This window comes from Bacillus rossius, chromosome 1 (assembly GCF_032445375.1).
Source record: "Bacillus rossius redtenbacheri isolate Brsri chromosome 1, Brsri_v3, whole genome shotgun sequence".
In the NCBI taxonomy this organism is placed as follows: domain Eukaryota; kingdom Metazoa; phylum Arthropoda; class Insecta; order Phasmatodea; family Bacillidae; genus Bacillus; species Bacillus rossius.
The window spans coordinates 11524781-11546087 of NC_086330.1; the positions used below are offsets into that span (position 1 = coordinate 11524781).

A 21307-nucleotide genomic window follows, 5' to 3' on the forward strand; every position below is an offset into this window, starting at 1 on the left:
CAAATTTGTTGTGTTGAAAATATTTTTTCGTAAAAATTGCAGAATATGTTTTCACTTCTGTCGGCAGTCCTCATGACTGCTTTGAAATGTTTTTAAATCTCGGCTAGATGAGCGCTGAGGTGCGGTAGCTCCGAGCTGAGCCGTCGCGGCTGAAGGTCCCTACAGGAGAAGGAATCCGGAATCTCAGCTCCCTCCCCCTCCTCCCCGGAAATACACTGTGCTCCCGGATGCCGGAGTGCGACTCCCGGAGAGCACCGGAGCTTTCCGGGCCGAGATTACGGGGTTCCTCCCCCTCAAGGTAGCTATCTCCACAGTTTTCCTTGCTCCCTTTCCAATTACTGCCGGCGACCTTACTTCCTCCCTCCCACCCTCCACTTTTCCTGTCCCTTTCGCTGAACCAGGGGTGGTACAACCCCCCGCCCTTTGCCCACGAGAGCTATGCTTAGACCCTTGAGGCCCTCACACACGACCAGTGCGGACGTGCCAGTTGGAACCTAAACATTCGGAAATGCAGTGCGTGTGTGTGTGTGTACAGGAGTGGTGGACTGCGGACTTATCAGTTGGAACCTAACAACTTGAATTGCAATGTGTGTGTGTGTGTGTGCAAGGACGGTGGACTGATCAGTCGCAAACTGATGGCCCGACGAAGAGTCCATCAAGTTGGACTGTGGACTCGAGAGCCCACAGTGTCCATACTGCCGTGTGTGGGAAACAGCGTCTCTCGCCAGTCCAAACGGTCAGTCCAAACGATGAGTCCATCATCTGAGCGTCGTGGCCGACATCTTTGTTTATACTTTGTGGTTGCTTTGCTATTGGGTTTTTTTTTCCCCACCTAAAAGTGCAACTAGTACTGCAGCACCTAAGGTTTCCTTGAAAATTCTACGATGAAACGTTACATCCAACAGAAACAGCAACCAAAAATACTGATCTTGTGTGGGAGAGGCTTTAGTTAAAAGTTAAGTCCAAAGTGTCAGTTATGACTGTCCGGTCAGAACTGAGCACATGGACTGATCGAGTGTGCAGAGGGCCTCGACTCAATCCAAACTGTCAGTTCGGGCTGAGCAGTCCGAACCGGGAGCTGGACTTATCGTGTGTGTTGGGACCTTAAGGAACAGTTTGGCCGTCAGTTTCAAACTGACAGGACGAACTGAGGCAGTTCCGCCTGTTACGGCTGCTCCCCAACACAGCTGCAGTTCGGACTGTCAGCATAAGATAATCAGCCCACCTTGCGATCTGGTTCAGTTTACACGCGTAAAATTATTTCGTAGGGAAAGAGTCATCAGTTGATGAACTGAAAGTGTAACCAAAAGACTGGAACAGTTAATAACACATGATTGAAGAAGCATACACACAGCTTTTAAATATGGTCTCTCCTCAAATCATGAAAAATTATACGTGAATGAGAGAAGCAATAAAGATCAATGAAAAACTGCTCCGCTAAACAATAGGTTGACCATGTCGCTGTAGGTAGAATAAAATAGCTGGGAGAACATGACGATTGGCTTCGCACGTGTGTAAAATAAATTAACACCCGGTTGGCTGATCGGCCATCTCCCACACACGTCAGTTCTGCCTGGAAGGTCGATCGAAAGGCTGAACTATGCTGGTTAGGGGAGGCCTACTTGTTGGCATTTATCACTTCTTTATATTTATTTTAGAGAGTATTGCCCATGTCCTCGTAATGTCACAGAACTTAGTGAGGGTTTGCTTACAAGCAAACTAACACACTAACAAACTAACTCTCACCCATAGTGATTCGATTACCCACGATGTCCATAGCAATTGGTGAGATCCGCTGACCACAATGAACCCCAACCCGGCAGCTAATAAATGTCTTAAAATTATTTTGTTTATCACTGAAAGCTGAATGGTGGACACAGTAAGCTGCGAAACTGCTTCGGTGCAGAGAATTATCCGTAAACAATCATGAAAATTTATTTTGGTGTTAAAATTTAAAAAAAAAAAAAGATTTCATAAGGGTTCCAAGTGCTCGTGTGCTTCCCATCAGCTTATGGGTGTGTTTATCAGTGGTTGATGTGTACTAACCAGCAGATGGTGTCTATTCACCAGCTGTGAGTCTGAGTTTACCAGCAAACCGATGCGTGTTGCCGGCTCCTCCTGTGGGGCTCGTGGCTGTCACTGTGCCATGGCTGTCACTGTGCCATTGCTGTCACTGTGCGCACTGGGGATGCTGGCATCAGCCGAAGAGACCTGGAAGCAAATGGCCCGCCATCTGCTAGCCTGGACAGCTAGCGGAGGCTGGATAGGTCCTGGTCACAGGCTCTCGGAGATGTCTGAGGAGTCCCAGAGATGTGAATGGACTTGGTTAGGTGCCTTTTGGTACTCGCAGGTTGGGGTACCCTCCGAGTGAACCACAGGTCAGCCTGAGGGATACGGGGAGCTGGATGGCAACGACGCTAGGATGTATTACCCCAGCCTCTCGTTGTAGCTCCTCCTCAGACACCTCCAAGTTGCGAATTAAATAACGTATCCATTTCCCCCATGGCTCTAGGGAGCTCGTGCAGGTAAGGACTCAGTCCTTCAGGGAGTAAATGCCATTATATACGACTCGTTAAATCTTGGCACCATTCTGCTGAAGAACCTGACAGTTGATATTGCGCTCAGGGACCGGACTCAAGCATCATATATCAGTCGCACCTGTGTTTCCGTACCATGTGCGTCTCTGCCTGAGGACGGGAGCAGATAGCAGTTCCCGAAACGTCGCTTGTTTCTGTTTTGGTAAAACTATTGTATTTTTTTTTTTTTTTTGTCTTTTCGTATTGTCGTGTTTTTGTCTCGTTTCAACTGTTGTGCTGAATTATTTTGGTTTAAATATTTTTGTGTTGTCATCATTTGTGTGTTGTTTTTTTGTTCACTTAGTACTTTTTTCTTTGTTTTTTATTTGTTTGTTGACCATATTTCTGTTTCGGAATATTTTGTGGTGTTTATATTCTTGTTGACAACAGCAATTGTTTGCTTAATTTTGTGTGTTTTTTGTCTTTCTTGTGTATTTTTATTTATTTTATTTATTAGTTTTTCTTCAACAGAAAAAGTTCTTAGCAATGGCGTATGTCCAAAAACTTACATCAAGTCATCATATATCTATTTATTTATTGCACTCATGGCCACACAGAGGAAAATTTTCGTTTGATACAACCAAATAATTGTTTGTATATGGCCAAAAAATTTAATTACTTGCTGTGACATATTATTTATTTGGTCTGACAAATTATTTTTACGTGATTAAATATTTATTCTGTACACATAACAAAATATACAGTTGAGTTAACGTAACCATTTGGTTTGGGCAACAGATATTTTCCCACTACAAAATGTTGGTTTGACTCAACTATATTTCGTTACCTCGAAGGCATATGTCACTTTGTCCACTTTTGGGGAAAGCGCACTTTAACCCATAAACTGAACCACCGTTTAACATTCTTTCTGGTGGCAAGAATTCTAAGATCTGCGATATGTCAAAAATTCACATATTTTGGGTAAAAAACTGTTGAGTACTACTATTTAAAGTGAGGCACTGTTTAAAATTCTTAAGCTGCTGTCATGAAAATTTGATTTATGAGACACAGTGTTATATTTGTTTCATAATATACTAGCTGCAATACCCGGCGTTGCCCAGGCTGCACACAGGGTGATATATTGTCCGCGAAATAAAGCAAAATGAATAACGCTACATAATAGTGTGGTGGACTTAAAGAATTGAATGTTGCTGTTTGTAGGTCTATGGCCTATGATTTTCTGTTTCCCCATGGCGATCGGTTGAACGGTGCTCGTTCGTACGACAGCGACCACTCCGTACAGGCGGGTCCATGAAGGATGCTGGACACCCCTCCCGCCCCTGGCATCCCCTGCTTTCTGCCTCGCGGTCGGCGGGATTTGTTCGCCCTGCAGATGGACCCCTGGAGGGGGTGTATCGGAGGGGGGAGGGACTTTTACCGGAGGGTAAACAAGGTTTGGAGGCGAGCGCGGATGAAGGTATTTTTTGAAATGGAAAGAGAATTGGCAGGGAAGAACGCCTCGCGCCGCGTCTAAAAGGAAAGAAATTAGATACACTTCCTTCCTGTTGCTGCAGCTGCCGGCATCGCTCGCACTGGCTACACTGCAAATATGTACGGCCTAATATATATATATATATATATATATATATATATATATATATATGTAAAATAAACTATTTCAGTTCCAACACTTACATTTGTGATTCAATTCTTCGATTCCAATTCCACCAGATTCCATTATTTGGTTTTAAAAAATAATGCTTACTAAATGCCTTCACATATATAACTCCGATTGCCTACAAGAATATTTGTAACCCCTCCATTGTCTTCAAGGGCCGGCCACGGTATTGTCGCGTCACTCACGTGTGTAAGTTAGCATTTTACCTTTATTATTTAACATTTTAATTAACAAAAATTAGTATTTTTTGTGTATGAATTGTTATTAGTTTTATTTCAGGCAGCCCCGTTGTAAAAAGAAATGTTCTGGTAGTTTTATCGTTATTTGTATACAGAATTTAAAAGGCAAGTTTAGTTTATTTTTTAATATTTTGCTTTCTTTAGTGTAATTATAGTAAATAATTTTCCTTAAAATTTTGCATTTTTATTAATGTATTTTTAAAAATGTGAGGTAATGAAGCGACTTTGCTCCCGCGCTCGGCAGCGGCTAAGCGGACCAATTTTGCGATGATCACGAAATTAATATATACGGATGAATCACGCGGGTCCACCATATTCTTGAGATTTCTGAGACGTCCACACATAGCAGCATCGTGCTGTCACATTTCCGTTCCGTGTCACATCCGTTCGATTAACGTACTTACTCCTTCGAAATGCCGTATACAGAGAGCTAATAAATGTTACACATCAAAAAGAGAGAGAGAAAAAAAAATGTTACTTGAAATAAGTGGTCATGATACTCTTCACCAACATTTTCAGGCTATCAGAATTTTATTTTTAAAATACGTTTTAAGAATATAAGATTCTGCAGAATGTACAATAAATCATACCTAGAGATGGTAATAATTTTTAATGGCTTCTACTGACGTCACCGAAACAGCTGACTGTCATTGGCGAGCCAAGAGCGCTGCGGGTGACGACCACCGGGAAGGAACTATAACTGCTGTGCCTGAGACTCGGTTTCTTCAAGTAGTTCTGGGCCCAACCGCGAGATGGCAGCTTTCAAAATATATTACTAACATAGCTATACTGATTGTGATAAGTAATGCATAGAACAAGCAAACAAACCAGTGAAAATTAATTCATTTTATATTGGTAGTCACATATTATGTTGTTTTTTTTGCATACCAGAACTTATTCATCTCCTAATAATTTATATGGGACATGCTTTTTTTTTATTACAAAACAACATTAAATGTTTCTCGCATAGTCGTCAAGTAGTTAGATTAACATTATAAACCTGGATAAAATAAGAATGATGTTCCAGGAATTTTTTTTTCTGTTTGTTTTCTGAATAAGTAACTTGTTTTTCTACTTTTGTTTCGTAAACAGTCTCTCTTTTGTTACGTGTTACATGAAAGAGCCAATTTGGCTGGAGCATGTAATGATACACATTTTATTAAGGATAGCTTCACGTACTAAGCGCCATTTTATGTATATTTTCTGTGTCAATAAACTACTTACTTACATTATAAACCTAACACATTGGATATGAACCTTCCGTCCGATATTTGTTTTTTCCCCTAGTTGTTGTAGACCCCATTCAACAGATAGCGACACGTGTCGCGCGAAACACGGTTTCAGTTCCCACTGCAAGGTTCGCACTTCTATGCCTCCCTCCTTGTTCTATGGCGGGAAGCCTACAACTCACATAGTTTCGGTTCCCTGCCACGTTCGTGCAACTTCGGATTTCTCTCAAAAATTGAAAATTAAAAAAATCGAAGAATAAGGTTAGGTTAGGTCAGTCACAACATGCTTGTTTTCATTGGAAACTTCTGATTTAGCGGCTGAAGTGGCGTTAATACCAAAACGCAAAACTTCGGAAATCTTCGTAAATTCTTGCAGGGAACCGAAACTACGTGAGTTGTAGGCTTCCCGTTCTATGGCGCTGACCACGAACGGGAGTGGACGCTGACGAGTGTGGTGTGAAACAAACAGCGGCCTACCAACTTTGCCACCGGGCCGATCGATGGGCCCACCATCTTGAGACCAACTGCAACAGAGCTAGAAGTACACCTGGTTCTTTCGTATTTTCTGGCGAGGGAAGAACTTCCAAGTAATTTGCCGCGTCAACAGACGTTGGTGGTTTTAGTAACTTTAAAGTGGATTTTTATCTCTACAACATGTTTGCTCGCTCCCTGAAACTTTTACTATCCCAGCCGCGTCTAACTGCTTCGGCAGAATGTTTGGTTGAGTTTAATGGTAAAATTGCAATTTGTGTATTTTACCGCAAGTGAGCCCTCAACCAATAAACGTTGTGAATATTTGGTGCAAGTTTAACGTCATTATATTTTAATGTACTTTAGTTTATATTTGAAAACCCACTGTTAAGGAACAAACTAGGACTTTTTGGGATATTAACCGCAATCAAACGCAACATAGTACAAACTTAACTGTGGCAGTTGTTCATACCAACGTATTTTATTTATACGTCAAGTGTTTCGTACTTACGAACTAAATTCAAACGGATGTTTAGTAAATGCGAAGGACTTGCTGTGTTAGATAAATTTGGGAGACTTTATTACACCTACTAGTTTTTGCAATTTCGTTTGAAACAAAAAAAAAATTGAAAATGTTTAACTGTGGAAACGATCTTCGGACAATGTCGTTACGTCGCTGATTTGTATGTCTGTATTTAACTTCTGTAAATTAACTGTACTTCATGAAACAGACTGGCCGTTACTAATCAATATTTTTTATGAATTGTATAAAATAATAGCTGTGCACGATTTTCAACGAGCGCAGTACTGTAAAGATTTCGTAAAAAAAATAATAATAATATTTTTTAAACAACAATTTTTTTTATATGCGTTTTAGTAAAACACGTTTTTTGGGGAAACCATTTAAATAATATTGAGGCACTAAGAATTATAAAGCCAGTATTAAATCAAATTATTTTTTTGCTATATTTCAGTGGTACTGTGAGTTTGAATGTAATATTTTTAAAGTACACTTTAAGGTTAAAGTTATATTTATAACTTATTTAGTATTTGCTTTTTAGCAAATAATTATCAGGTTACTCCCGCAAGTGTTGATAGTAGTTTTTGGTAACACTGCAAATTATAACATCTTTGATATTGAGCTTTTATGGTTGAATATATTAATAACTTTATAATAGTCGTCTTCAATTATGTTGGTAAAATCTGCAGTAAAATATTTGCTCCAAAATTTCGAATTTTCTTTGCAAGTGTGTTTATGCGTCGTTCTCAGACGTTGGAGTCGTTAGTAAATTCCTTTAAGGATTTTTATTTCAGTTTATTCACTCCAGCGAAAGAGCGACGGACTTGTTAACGTTCGTTGGGCAAGTTGGTAGCCCTGCAGGGGTGTAACAACATTTTAGTCGTGTTTTAATGCCACGGCAATCGCGCAACAATAGTTCCACCGAATACGATACCTACGTGTTCAAGTTCGAGGTCAAATTAAAAAAAAAAAACGTTAACTATGATGCCAACAACAGGTGACAAAAAAAAATTATCTTTAAACAGTAACTTATCTAGAAAACTTTATTTTTAATCGTGTTTTCAATATCATGATGAGGCCTACAACCTTAGAAGTTTTGAAGTAGCCGGAAAGTTGTTTCCTTTCATCATCTTGTTTAAAAAAAAAAAATAAATAAATAAAAAATCTTGGGATCCTCTTAGGGTTCTAATTTTAAAGCGATTCCACCACCGGTCTCGTCGAAACCATAATAAAAAATGAAACCTTCTGCGAGCCGAGAGAAGCTACATCAAAGGTTATCCGCGCTGCGGCGAGTCGTAACAGACGAGAGTGGGGGAGACCTCTGAAGAAGATGGCGGTAAGCATCAAGTTAGGCGGTCTCTTTTATCGTGGCCTCCCGCTCAAGCTCAGCATCAAAGGAATTAAATGGTCGTAAAGTTTTTCGTTAAGTTGGAAAACTTCAGAGTGTGGTCATTGATTTGATAAATTGCCCTGGCAAATTATTCAATTGGTAAAATAAAATTTTGTAATGCTGTTATAAATGTTTACCTAATTGGCTTGCATAATTTCACAATGTGAATTATGTTATGAGAAATTAAAAAAATCGAAAAAAATGCGGTGGGTTCACGCTTAAAAAAAATTTTTGGGAGCAGTTCTTAAGCTAGAATTTTAATATCCTTCCGCCGTAGAGCTCTATAACATTATCATGAGCCAAGTGGCATGTGTGCATGCGCCGAGCAAGACGAAATTGTTACATTGTTGGAAATATGAAAATGTTTACATCAAACTGAATGTTTTTATAATTTATTTGCATGAAACAAATTTAGAACCCACCAATTTCAATTACAGATCTTTTTATAAGACGTCAACTTGGGGAAATACTTTTCGTGACATGTTGCCAATCTAACTAGGTGTTCACCACATTGAGAGCACGTTCTTTCATTGCCAGTAGGTGGGCAGGAATATTTTTTTTTTCCAACGGTTGATTTCAAATTTTTTTAGATAATACTGATAGGACTGCAGCTCTCTCCTCTCGCTATTTACAAAGATCACAATAGCACGGTTCTTTGCCGTCTATAGGTCGATGAGTAATTATATATTTTACTGGTAAGTTATAAAAACATTTTTGTATAAATTTCAAATTCAAACATTTGAAAAACTTTGTTCGGGAATTTTTATTTGGGTTCAAATTTGCAATGAAATAAAATTAATTCACATATACGTTAGTGGTAACATTTATGAGAATTTACCAATTATCGTTGGTACCGAAATAATTACACCTATTTTAATTTATTCATTGTTTTTCCTAAATACATGAAACACCAAAGTAGATGAAATTATTTTAAAATTTAATGTGTTACATTTAAATAATCTTTATATGAAATTAAATATCGTAATATTATGTAAAATATTGTATTGCAAATACTAACGTTTTATTTAGACCTTAATAAAGAGTATTAATATTTTTGTCCTGATTTTAAGCAATTAAGTAGGCCTTTTCCATACAATTTTTTATCAAAATTATAATAGTAACGTTTTGTTTATACTTGAAAATATTGTTTTTGGTCGTAATATTTCATTTTGTCTACAGTTTTAGAACTTTCGAAAATGTTTTAAGAAATCAGAAACATTTTTTGTGACATTTCAAGGTTAAATAAACTTAGTTAAGGACTCAATTTCACTGTTTGAATAAACTTGAATAATTACGCTGTACGTATATGCGGTATTTATAATCATAATTATAATGCAGTGTGGAAAAAGACATTCCCCGTGCATTTTTGTTCATGCTGAAAGTTTTAATATATCGTGTGACAGTATAACATAAATTAATACAGTAAATTCAATGCTTTTTGATGTTTGTATGGCTTGATTAAATTTTGCACCCCTGAGAGAGTCGTTATTGAATTCTGCTGAAAACTCTGTCGCACGCTTGATTGGTCACTAAAGTGGATATTTATTGAAGAGTTGGAAATTACTCTTTGTCGCCATAAAAATTTTACTCGTATTTCTCGTGGGTTCAATTAGCTTAATCGACTGGAGTAATAGTGAAGACTCTAAATAATGTAAATTGTTTGTTTGTTTTGTTTTTTTTTTGCTTCTTTTTTTTGCTTCATTTGTGCACAGAACAATTTATTACAGCCATATTTTGTTGGAGTCGCGGAAAAATTAAAAAAAAAAAAATCAATTCCAGCCCTAGTGATATCCTTTGTTGTATGAATGATTGTCGAGAAAAATTAAATTATAATTTTGAATTTATTTAGAAATATTTATATAAATGAATGATAGAAATTATCTCACGTTATTCTTAACTGATTATTTCTCACTGGAACGATTTGCTAAGTAGCCTTCAAACAATACATGTGTGTAGAATAACAAATATATATGCTGGGTTTTTTTTAGTGATGTCAAAAAGCTTATATTAAATCAAGAAAAAATGCCACAAAATAACTAAGATTGTTCAATCACTAAAAATAAAGAAATCCCTGGTTTGCAATTTCAATGAATTACTTCTTGGGTTTAATGACCCCATAGAAATGCTGCATGTGTTCAGCAGTTACAATACAAATCCTTCATATGTAACTGTTAAATATGCTGTTTATGTTCAGCGACCAAAATATTGCTGCGATGGTTCATTGAGGAAATTAAAAATGCTGCCTGTTGTTAATAATTAAAATAAATATGTTGTCCGTGTTAATCTGTATTGTTGAAAATGCTGCCTGTGTTTAGCTATATCGTCGCGGTTCAGAATGTTTCAGTGCCATCTTATTCAAATTTTAGTGTTCCTTAGTTTGGACTCTGACCGTGTGTTGCAACCACGGAATAAGGCTAACTGTTCTGAATTAGAGTCGGATGGTTAATGGAAATCATGTGGAAATGTTCCATTTCTAACTAAAATATTGATCATGACGATTAGAATTTTTTAAAATAAATGTACTTTGGTTTCGAACTAGTTTTAAGTTATTTTTAATTAATTTAAGTCGTGATTTTCCAAGTGGTTAAACTTCCCTCAGATAACATCCTTTACAGGACGACGAAATAGATGATCTCGTAGGTACCGTTTTAAGATCTCGCAGCAAACTTGGTTTTGCTGTACCGAGTCATCACTGAAGAGAACTTTGGACTGGTCGTGTCGCTGCTGACCAAGAGGTACGGTAATAAATAGGTTATCTATGCACTTTGATGCATTACTACAGGTGCCTGCAGTACTATTCTACAATGTTGTTGGTCTTAGTTCATTCCTATCCACAGTCAGTAAACATTTTAGCATTTAATAAGTTTGAAAGTACCTGTAGACCAATGGGGTTTGGTGCTGCTGCACATACTTTTTTGCAATCAATTGGAACTATCATTATCGGAAGCAGTATGGCCAACATGGGCTCAGTTGGCTGAACTATTAGAATTCTATTGTCGGTCATTGGAGACACTCTATCACTAAATATAGGAGTCAGTGTTAAGTTGTCTATCTCCACCAGGGGTGGTAGGAGTTTGAGCCATACGAAGGCCTATGTTGTAAAAAGACTGCCAGAGCTCAATGAGTGCCCATTGTAAGGCAAACTTCACAACTCCCAGTGCAACCATTTCGAACTAAATTTAATGGTGGGACAGAGTGGTGTATGTTTACATTGTATGAGACCATTTTACCAATCTAATAGTAGACATTACACATGCCATGTTCGACACTACACACGTCTACACTTCTTACCATCCAGTAAGAGTCAAGAAGACAATATAAACCATACAGCCATGTCCTCTTATGTCTGAAGAATTTTGTGATGATCAGGTTACTACGGACTATAAACTGACCTCCTTGGCAGCTTTGCGGTCAATTTCAGCAAGAGTATTGTCATATACCGCAATTGTCGCGGTTCAGGACTCCAACGAATAATTCCGAAAAATTCAGGCATTACTAGTTTCAGCGAGCCAGGCCAGTTTCATTCCCAGAACATTGTGCGAAGCAACAAGGTCTACCATACACCAGAGTAAACAAATGCCACTGTTCGTGGCATTTCACATGCTCTTATCATTGTTGCCAAGCATTTTATGTCGTGTGCTGTCAAACCAGTGAACAAGAATACACCACAGCTCAAGTTTGATGCATTTTTTTTTCTGTACATGTCACCAACTTGTTGCCCTAATGTGATGTCACCTTCTAGATGGAAGAAAATTGACCAATTACACCAAACTGGCTTTACATGCTCTACTCCTGGACATATATATATATATATATATATATATATATATATATATATAATGCTTGGTGCTGATGTGTATTCCTGTGCAGTGATGACCCAAAGACTTGAGGGAGAGGTTGGGTCTCCCATTGCCATGACCTCTGGGTTTAGGGGGATCCTGTTGGACAAGGTCACAAGCAGGACATCAGTTCTGGTTACATATTTCTGCCTCTCTCTTCATGCTGCTGTACCACCATTAGATTCATCACTTAAAAAGTTCTGGGATATGGAAGAACTTCCAAGAGTAGCATGTAGTTCGCCAAAAGATGCGAACTGTGTGCTAGAGTATGGAAGGACTGTCAGTCGAGATGACTGTGGGCATTACATTGTTAACTTACCTTTAACGGACCCTAAACCAGTGTGTAGAGAGTCCTGCATGCAGGCAGTACAATTCTAAACAGTATGGGGTGAAAAATGCAACACGAACCCCAACTCCAGTAGACCTCTGAACAATTTATAGATGATTATTTGACCAGTGGTCATATGAAAGTGCTCTGAGACACACATAAATATAAATTATCATCTTAATACATACGACATCATTGGAACCTGATAGTTCCACCCACAAGTTTCGAGTAGTTTTCAATGTATCTGCTAAAGCTGATTGTGGCACCAGTCTAAATGATGTGTTGTTAACTGGGCCCAAACTTCAAAAAAATCTTCATGACATCTTGTTATGATTTCGGTGTCTCCATACTATATTAACTGATGATATTAAACAAATTCATAGCCAGATTGGAGTAAGGCCAGACTACCAGGTTTGTCAGTGGATAGTTTGGAGGACGCCTAGGGATCAAACCATTGAAGACTATCTCATGATTGTTATGTACAGAGTCTCTGCAGCACCATTTATTGCACTTCATATGATTTGTCATGGTCTGTTAGGATACTATGTTACCCTATGCCACAGAAATCTGTAAAATAGTCATGTGTGTTGATGATCTAGTCACTGGAGCTTCTAGTTTAATGGCTGCTGAACATTACGACATAAGCTCATCCAATTGTTGAAGATAGGGAAGTTTGAGCTTAGGAAATTCATGAACAATGATGCACCTGAGGAAATATCTTACTACTGTGCTTTTATTTGATTGAACAACTGGATGTGTTTCCATACTTGGTCTTCAGTGGCAACCACACACTAATGAATTTATGTAAAAAATTGTTCCAACCAACTCAGGTCCGTCCAAACAATTAATATTATCATAATTAGCCAGAGTTTTTAACCCATCGGGGATGCTGTCCCTAGTCAACTTCCTTGCAATGTATTTCATTCAGAAACTGAGTGTTTTGGGTCTGGATTAGGACATCATACCACCTAATGACTTTGTTGTAAAATGGGAAAGGTTCAGAGAAGAAGTCAGTGCATTTGTTGGTATCTTCATTACCTCATATAATAAGTTTGGCTGATGCCATGCATTTTATGTTAAATTGTTTCTGTGATATAACAGCGAAAATATTTATGGTTATCCTGCTGTGGTGTACATTGTTTTTTTTTCTGGCCAAATCAACGATCGCGCCATTGAAGATAATATCAGTGCCTTGATTGTAATTCATCCTCTCAAGCTGTAAAATCTGTGAAAACCTATATTGCATGTGTAGTCGGTGACTGGCTGCTATATTATGAAGAGTTGAACACACTGCTGGTATGGATTGAGGCAGTGCTTAACTCCATGCCAGTATCAGAATTTAGCTCAATCCCAGTGACTTAGCCCCTTTTATCCCAGCCCTTTTTCTTACAGTGATCCCATTGGTCACCCTGATTTTACTAATGTACCTTTGAATCATTCCCAATGTTAGCAGTTAATACAGTGTATTGATCAAGATTTTTGGAAACTTTGGCACACGAACTATATTTACACACTGCAGCAGCAGCAAAAATGGACCGACGCAAAAATAAATGTTGAACTAGTGATCATGGTCCTTCTAAAAGATGACAGGCTCCAGCCTTTACAATGGTGACTTAGATGTATCCTTGAGGTGTTCCCTGGTAAAGATGTGTGTGAGCGAGTTATGACAGTTCGCACGACGATGGGTCTGCTGAAGCGACAAATAGTCAGGTTTGCCCTCTGCCTAAGATGATGCTATAAATGTAAATAAAACATAGTTAAATATTTAAATTTTAGTTGGCTGGCATGTTGGTGTGGTCGCCTGTGGATTAGAGGCTTTGTATTAGTTTCAAAAAAACTGGGCAGTACAAGCCTAAGTTCAGAAGTGAGTTGGTGTCTTGTTTAGAACCCCGTGGTTATTTAAGTGAATAGTCAAGCGTTACCCCTTACTACATAAGGTTGTGGTAAAAGATCTTCCATCTTGCACACTTTGATGCTGTGGTACTTTTAACAGTCATTTGCAAGCAAACAGTCTCCTTGACTTTTGTTTACTGCATTGCTTTGACATGTCCATGACGACCCTGAGACAGTTATTTAAGAATGAGAAGAAGTTGTTATCCAATCATGTGAAATCCGCCCAAGTATGGGCCTTTCAATCGACGAATGAGAACTCTAAGAAGATTTTATTATGTTTATGGCAGTTATGTCAAGGCTGGAATGAGATGAAACTGCGAAATAATCGTGACTCAACCTTTTCAACGTTTTCTTAAAGTGATATCTATAAATCTTTGAAAATATGGTTAAAACAAGATTTATGCGCTGTTCGACGACTTTATTACAGCACAACACTTTCGTACATAATTTACTGTGAGTGATAACATGGTTTGAAAATGGCGACGACGACATCCCGGCTGTTACAGACGAGCAGAGGACTGAGCGACACTGAGGGCATGGGGCACCAGGGCTTGTACAGCTGAGGACACGAGGCTGGGGGCGTGGGGCACCAGGGCTTGTACAGCTGAGGACACGGGGCTTGGGGCGTGGGGCACCAGGGCTTGTACAGCTGAGGACACGAGGCTGGGGGTGGCGAGGGCCCACACTGCTCGCAAGGACGGCATGGGGAGCTAGCCTGTGACGGCGCCGCGCGGCCCAGAGGACACCCGGGGGGGAAGAGGTGTCGCGGGGGGGGACTCCTGACAGTGACAAGCTGGGACTGGCACCGGGAACAGCTCCTGGGATGTGGGGCAGCCTGGGGCAGCGGGTGGCAAGGCGGACAATACGTATGAGGTGAGTAAGAGGGAGGCGGATGAAGACCGTAAACAGGGGATGAAGAGCCCGGTTGGGGTGGCGGTCTGGAAAACAACGGTGCGCGGTTTGCCGGGTGACAAGGTGGACAATACGGTTGTGGTGAGTAAGGGGGAGGAGGATGAGGACCGTAAAGAGGGAATGAAGAACCCGGTTGGGGTGGCGGTCTGGAAGACAATAGAGTGCGGTTGGCCGGGTGGCAAGGCGAACAATACGGATGAAGTGAGTAAGAGGGAGGAGTATGAAGACCGGAAACAGGGGATGAAGAGCCCGGTTGGGGTGGCGGTCTGGAAGACAATGGTGCGCGGTTTGCCGGGTGATAAGGCGGATAATACGGTTGAGGTGAGTAAGGGGGAGGAGGTTGACGAACGCAAAGAGGGCAGTTGTCCAAGCGCAGCAGCGGACGAGGAGGCAGCAGAGCGCGCCCGGAAGGACAGCGCCAGGCACGCGAAGAGCTGTTCCGCGGAACATTGCCCGCCGGTTGTCGACCCGAACCTCCGTCCAGGGGTCGGTGCGGTGGCTTCCCCGGGGCGCACCAGGTTCTTGGTGTCGGCGGAAGAGTCGCCCAGCAGGCAGCCCAACTCAGTCTTTCGTCAGCGCTAAACAGCCTGGGAACAACACATATGTCCCAGCGCTCTGCGAGTTCACGGAAACAAACAAGTTTCTAATTGGGATTAACCCCTGAGTAGAGGAGACACCCACCGAACAAGTGGGCCTGTGAAGTGGGACTGTGGCGGGCCAGCATCATCACTAACGTGGAGCAACTGTGTGTCTATCGGGAAAGGTGGTGTGGTGGAGGGGATATTAATTAAGCTGTGTATGATGTCCAAGCCGGAGGTTTGAAACGGCTTGGTTTCGGTCAAACGTACAGGAGACTGGTTCTCTGACGACCATACTCTTCTATTGCTAGAGCATACAATTTATTAAAACTAGAGATAATCAATTCAACAAAAGTCATGAATATAACAAAGGAAATTGTTTATAACCATATAATATAGAAAAAATAAGTTTCTCTCATGAAATTATTTCAAGAAATTTCGTTTTTAGTCACCATATTTGGTCCAGGCATTCGTTTATAGATAAATTTTCACATGAATATTTTAGTAAATTAGGAATATATACAAGATTTACATGCTATAGATGTCGAAAATCTTCTAATTTATTTAGCTTTTGTGGCTGTATGAGAATAATACGGTGTTTTGTGTAATGGGAGCATTCATAGTAAAGTCCTCTGGCCGTTTTCAGTGTTTGTCGTAACTCCAGTGAGCCTACGTTCGGACTTTGATATAATTCGCATTTAACTCGCATCGTCTCGTTTTAGTAAGTTACTTACTCGGTGGGCTGGTTTAATATACCTCGTGTAAGGTGTTAGACAAATGATGTAAGTTATACAATAATATATATGCAAGTGTATCCTTCTGAGGACATCCAAACATGATCATATGCCGCCAAGCAACACAACTGAATTTAGTTAAAGTCCGCTTATATGTCAGTAAAATCTTGTGAAAGCACGAATATTATATAATTATACTAAACATACAGGGTTATAGGCTAAATATTGATATAACCAGCTCATGGTCTGTTTCTGAGTTGCATTATTATTTATATATTAACCACTCGTGGCTGCATAATTCCTTACATTATCTTAACCAAGGGGATCTATGACTGTATGAACAAGAACTTTCTAGTTCGTTGCTCTGATTTTGTTACTTATTTCTCCCATTGATTGCACATTTTATTTTCCTTGCGGTTTTCTTTATATGCTCATGCGCATAAATCTTGAAACTTATTTCTTAAATCTTAAATCTTTTTTACCAGTAAGAGTGTCAACAGTACCAAAAAGGATGTTTTTCTTTCTTTCCCTGATAACCTGCAGAAAATAAAATTTTGGAAGTGTTTTATATTCTCTATAATTTACTAAGATAAAAATTCAACCTTATTTCATGGAATGAAACATGCATGGAACGCGACTTGAAACTCAAGTGTGTTGAGTACGAAAAGGATTCAAAAGGAAACTTCGCTTGTTTCGCGGATAACCGGCCATTTTCACTACGTATTCGTCTCTAATTACCTCGTAGTCCACGAAACAGCACAGCAGAAATAAATAAGTTTGCCTGATTCGCTGCAAAACTTTCCTCAAGTCAACTGTAAGTCAAGCTGCATTTAATAATGTTCGCAGGCTTTCACGGCCATTGTTTGAAGTAGCTTGGCTTCTGGTTTGTAGCCGTGTCCTTGAAAAATAATTCGCCAACGTTTCGGTCGACATTGCATTCGCCATCATCAGGGCTACTCAGTAGGTAACTGCTCCCTGATGATGGCGACTGCAATGTCGACCGAAACGTCGGTGAATTATTCTCCAATGACACGGCTACAACCCAGAAGCCAAGCTACTTCAGGCTGTATTTAAGTCAAGCTATGTGTAATCACTAGGGACTGGAAAAATTCGCGGGTTCAATTACCTCCAGGATTAACTCCATAGTTCTACGTACACTCGGGCAAATGTCACCCACTCATTGGCTGCTGTCTTGTGAGACGTCCCAGCGTAGCAGCCTGTGATTCGATAAAGATTTGGTTGGGTGTTTCTCATTGGCCCAGAGTCCTCCAGGTGAGTTGTGAGCCAATAGCAGAGGCAGCACTGAAGTATAACTATTTGTATTTTAGCTTATCGAGAAATGAATTCGCGAATTTTTCTGGTCTCTAGTCATTGTATAACGGGCCCCAATTGCTTATTGCTGACAATTGTATAGTTTGTTAGTAACAAGTTTTGATGCCAAACTTTTGGTTGAAATATTGTATTTCACTGAATTATTCTACAAGTCTTGAAAGGTAGGTAGACAAACAGCTTTACAAGTGAAAATAAACTTTGTTTTACAGAGTGACGTGGTCTCCTTAAAGTTGATAAGATAAGATATCATAAGGTAAGAGAAGTGATGTAAGGATAGTTAATGCATGTAGTACTTATTTAAAAAAAAAGTAGCTACATTCAACTGCACTACATAATAAAAGAAACAATAAAAAATCAGAAATATTTTCTTGTTGATGGTTAGGCGAGATCACGGTATTTGTTTTCACATTTCGCCATAAAAAATAAGGGGTGTAAGTCCAGTATATGTCTCGTGCCAATTAATCTACAATGATAAGATTGTTAAGGAACTTAAAAAAAAAATGGGCTAAAAAAAATGGGCTTGGCCCTCAGATCTCTAATTTCTGTTCAAATCATTTTATTACAAATTGCGAGAGATTTTGGCATATTTCACATTGCCCAAATAAATATAAGTATAATTTATGTTATTTTTAGGTTAAACATCCCACAAGAAACTTACACTTGCGATTGCCACTTGGTATTGACTCTTGTTACGCACATCTGTCAAGGACATGTTCTGGTACACTTGTTAGTTATTGATGACTTTTTCTCAAAGACTGTGAAGCTTTGTAATTGAAAGTGCTTATCGCTTAAGCGCCCCATACACTAGCGCCCCATACACTAGCGGACATGCTCGCTAGTGTGTGGGCTGGTCCGGCCTCTGTCAGGCCGAGCATGCTCGGCTCGCCGTCGGATGGCAGTTCCCTCCGAGCCGAGCCCCGGACCGAGCATATCCGCCAGTGTGCGGGCTGGTCCGGCCTCTGTCAGACCGAGCATGCTCGGCTCGCCGTCGGATGGCAGTTCCCTCCGAGCCGAGCCCCGGACCGAGCATATCCGCCAGTGTGCGGGCTGGTCCGGCCTCTGTCAGACCGAGCATGCTCGGCTCGCCGTCGGATGGCAGTTCCCTCCGAGCCGGGCCCCAGACCGAGCATATCCGCCAGTGAGTGGCAGGTCCCGACATGCTCGCCCCGAGCCCACAGCGAGTGTGCTGTCTGTTGCCGCATCGTCATGTCTTCTAATGACAATAACGTTTTTTGGGAGGAGTTCATAAATTTATATCGCACTCTTCGACCAGTGTGGGATATAAGGAGTAAGGAATATGTCAATAGGCATATCTAGAGACCGGAAAAATTCGCGAGTTCATTTCGCGATAGGCTAAAATACAAATAGTTATACCTCAGTGCTGCCTCTGCTCTTGGCTCACAACTCACCTGGATGACTCTGAGCCAATGAGAAACACCCAAAAAAAGTTGTATCGAATCACAGGCTGCTACGTTGGGACGTCTCAAAACACAGCAGCCAATGAGCGGGTGACATTTGACCGAGTGTACGTAGAACTATGGAGTTCATCCTGCAGGTCATTGAACAAGCGAATTTTTCCGGTCCCTAGGCATATCAAACAAGAGTGCTACGAACAGCTAGTGAAAAAAGACAAGATAAATGTTTCCAGAAGCCGACGTCGAATTTTTGAAGAAAAAAATTAACAATTTACGTGCAAGCTTTCGTCGTGAACTGCAAAAAATTAAAACATCCAAACAAAAAAAATTGGTTGTCTGTAAATTCGGTTTACGGACGATAGTTTAACTTGAAAACGTCATAACAAAACATTAATGGAATGATTTCATATCTTTATGAATAAAATTGAATCATTTTTATTTAATTATCAATTTATTGTATGGATACAAAGAAGGAGTTAAAATGAAATCGACAATTTAATTGATAAATTTACTTTTATTTGCACTCATTAATTCAAATATGTTTATTACTTTAACGAAGAGATTATTTTAACTATAACTTTTGTACATGTTTGCTATTTAACTTCCTCCAATCTGTGTTATTCTTTTAAGGATAGGACGACTATATGAAAAATAGGAAACGAATGGGCGTGTTTCAAGTTTAATGTTCCTCGAAAAAGTCAAATCGATGGTTGTTCCAATCGAGTGGAAGAGAGATAGATGCGGCGCAAGCGTACAATGAGCGTAACGGGACACAGCGTAACGGGACAATGTGCGTTACGGGACACTTTTTTGTGCGTGCAGCCGGCGTTCATCGATTTATTAGACGTTGTTACGTCAATAATCCGGCAAAAGTGCAATGCTGCTTGCAGCCGTTATGCAAGTAAAACACCGACTGTCTTTATAGAGAAAGAGACGAGCATGCTCGTGTAGTGTGCGGTAGCGGACATGCGGCGAGCATATCCGCTAGTTAGGGACTGGAAATATTCGCGAGTTCAATGCCCTCTAGGATAGACTCCAAGATTCCCTACATATTCTGGCAAATGCCACATGCTCATTGGCTAATTACGTCTGAGACCCGTCAACGAGAATGCTTCCGATTCGATACTTCTTTAGTTGAAGGTTTTTCACTGGCTCAAAGTCCTTAACATAAACTGTGAGCCAATCACCGAGGTTATATGAATAGAGACCGGAAAAATTCGCGAATTCATTTCGCGATAGGCTAAAATACAAATTGTTATACCTCAGTGCTGCCTCTGCTATTGGCTCACAACTCACCTGGATGACTCTGGGCCAATGAGAAACACTCAACTAAAGCTGTATCGAATCACAGGTTGCTACGTTGGTATGTCTCACAAGACAGCAGCCAATGAATGGGTGACATTTGACCGAGTGTACGTAGAACTATGGAGTTCATGCTACAAGTCATTGAATCCGCGAATTTTTCCGGTCTCTACCGCTAGTGCGTGGGGAGCTTTACAATCGTAAAACAGACCTCGGCTGAGCGGAAGGCGCACTCACCTCGGGTCTGCGTGTCTCAGCACGTGGCCCAGCTGACGGATAACCCCCATCCGCCTGTGGTGGGGGTCGCCCGCACGTGACGTCACGCCCGGTGACATCGGAGCGCGCCCCACAGCGCCTTCATCGCCAGTTTGAAGCGTCATTCACGAGAGATTTGGACTCCCGGCCGGAAGAACCTACATCAAGACACCATTTTAACTTTTAGGTTATGTAGGGCTGGCTCATTGCGTCAATAACCTTTAAAATTTACGATGCAGCCAGACTGATGCATAGAGAAACGTTAACTGGAGGTAAACTGTGTTTTAAAAAAAATCGAGTTTTTTTGTAGTTCTCCGTGAATTTTCAGTTTACATGGTTAATGAGAAATGTTTTGTTCTGCAAGTATGTGTTTATAATACAAAATAACTTATATCTAATTTTGAGTCACGCCCTAAATTTCCCTCACATAAAATAATTGACAGGTAAGGCCATGGCCATGAAGTATTTTTCGAGAAAAGAATCTGAACACTTATTAGACTGTTATGCCCACGCCAGCGATTTATTCCTTGCAATAAATTGGAGACCGTCTTCAAGAGAAGCAATAATTGCCTTGTACATAAGTCTTTATAAATAATAATTGGTTTTTTTTTATGTTGAAGTTATTGTGTAATAATATTACTACAATACTCTAAACTACTATAGAGTTACAATTTAA

The 21307-nt window shown here is 40.1% G+C and overlaps 1 protein-coding gene across 1 annotated transcript; it reads right to left on the minus strand.

Moving 5' to 3' along the window:
- Nucleotides 1-103: 103 nt before the first annotated feature.
- On the minus strand, nucleotides 104-20899 carry LOC134528631 (uncharacterized). Its single transcript, XM_063362382.1, has 3 exons — nucleotides 20614-20899; nucleotides 14497-15602; nucleotides 104-241 (listed from the first exon to the last, which is right to left on the minus strand). The coding sequence occupies exons 2-3, from the start codon at nucleotides 15463-15465 to the stop codon at nucleotides 104-106; spliced, it is 1107 nt and encodes a 368-aa protein (XP_063218452.1). The 5' UTR covers nucleotides 15466-15602; nucleotides 20614-20899.
- Between the last annotated feature and the right edge of the window lie 408 nt (nucleotides 20900-21307).

Bases quoted from the DNA above. Each gene is read 5' to 3' on its own strand.
- LOC134528631 (XM_063362382.1), bottom strand. From the start codon at position 15,465: ATGTTCCGCGGAACAGCTCTTCGCGTGCCTGGCGCTGTCCTTCCGGGC. The intron at 242-14,496 runs GTTTTAACCATA...GCTCTCCGGGAG, and splicing joins TCGAACAGCGCATAAATCTT to TCGCACTCCGGCATCCGGGA.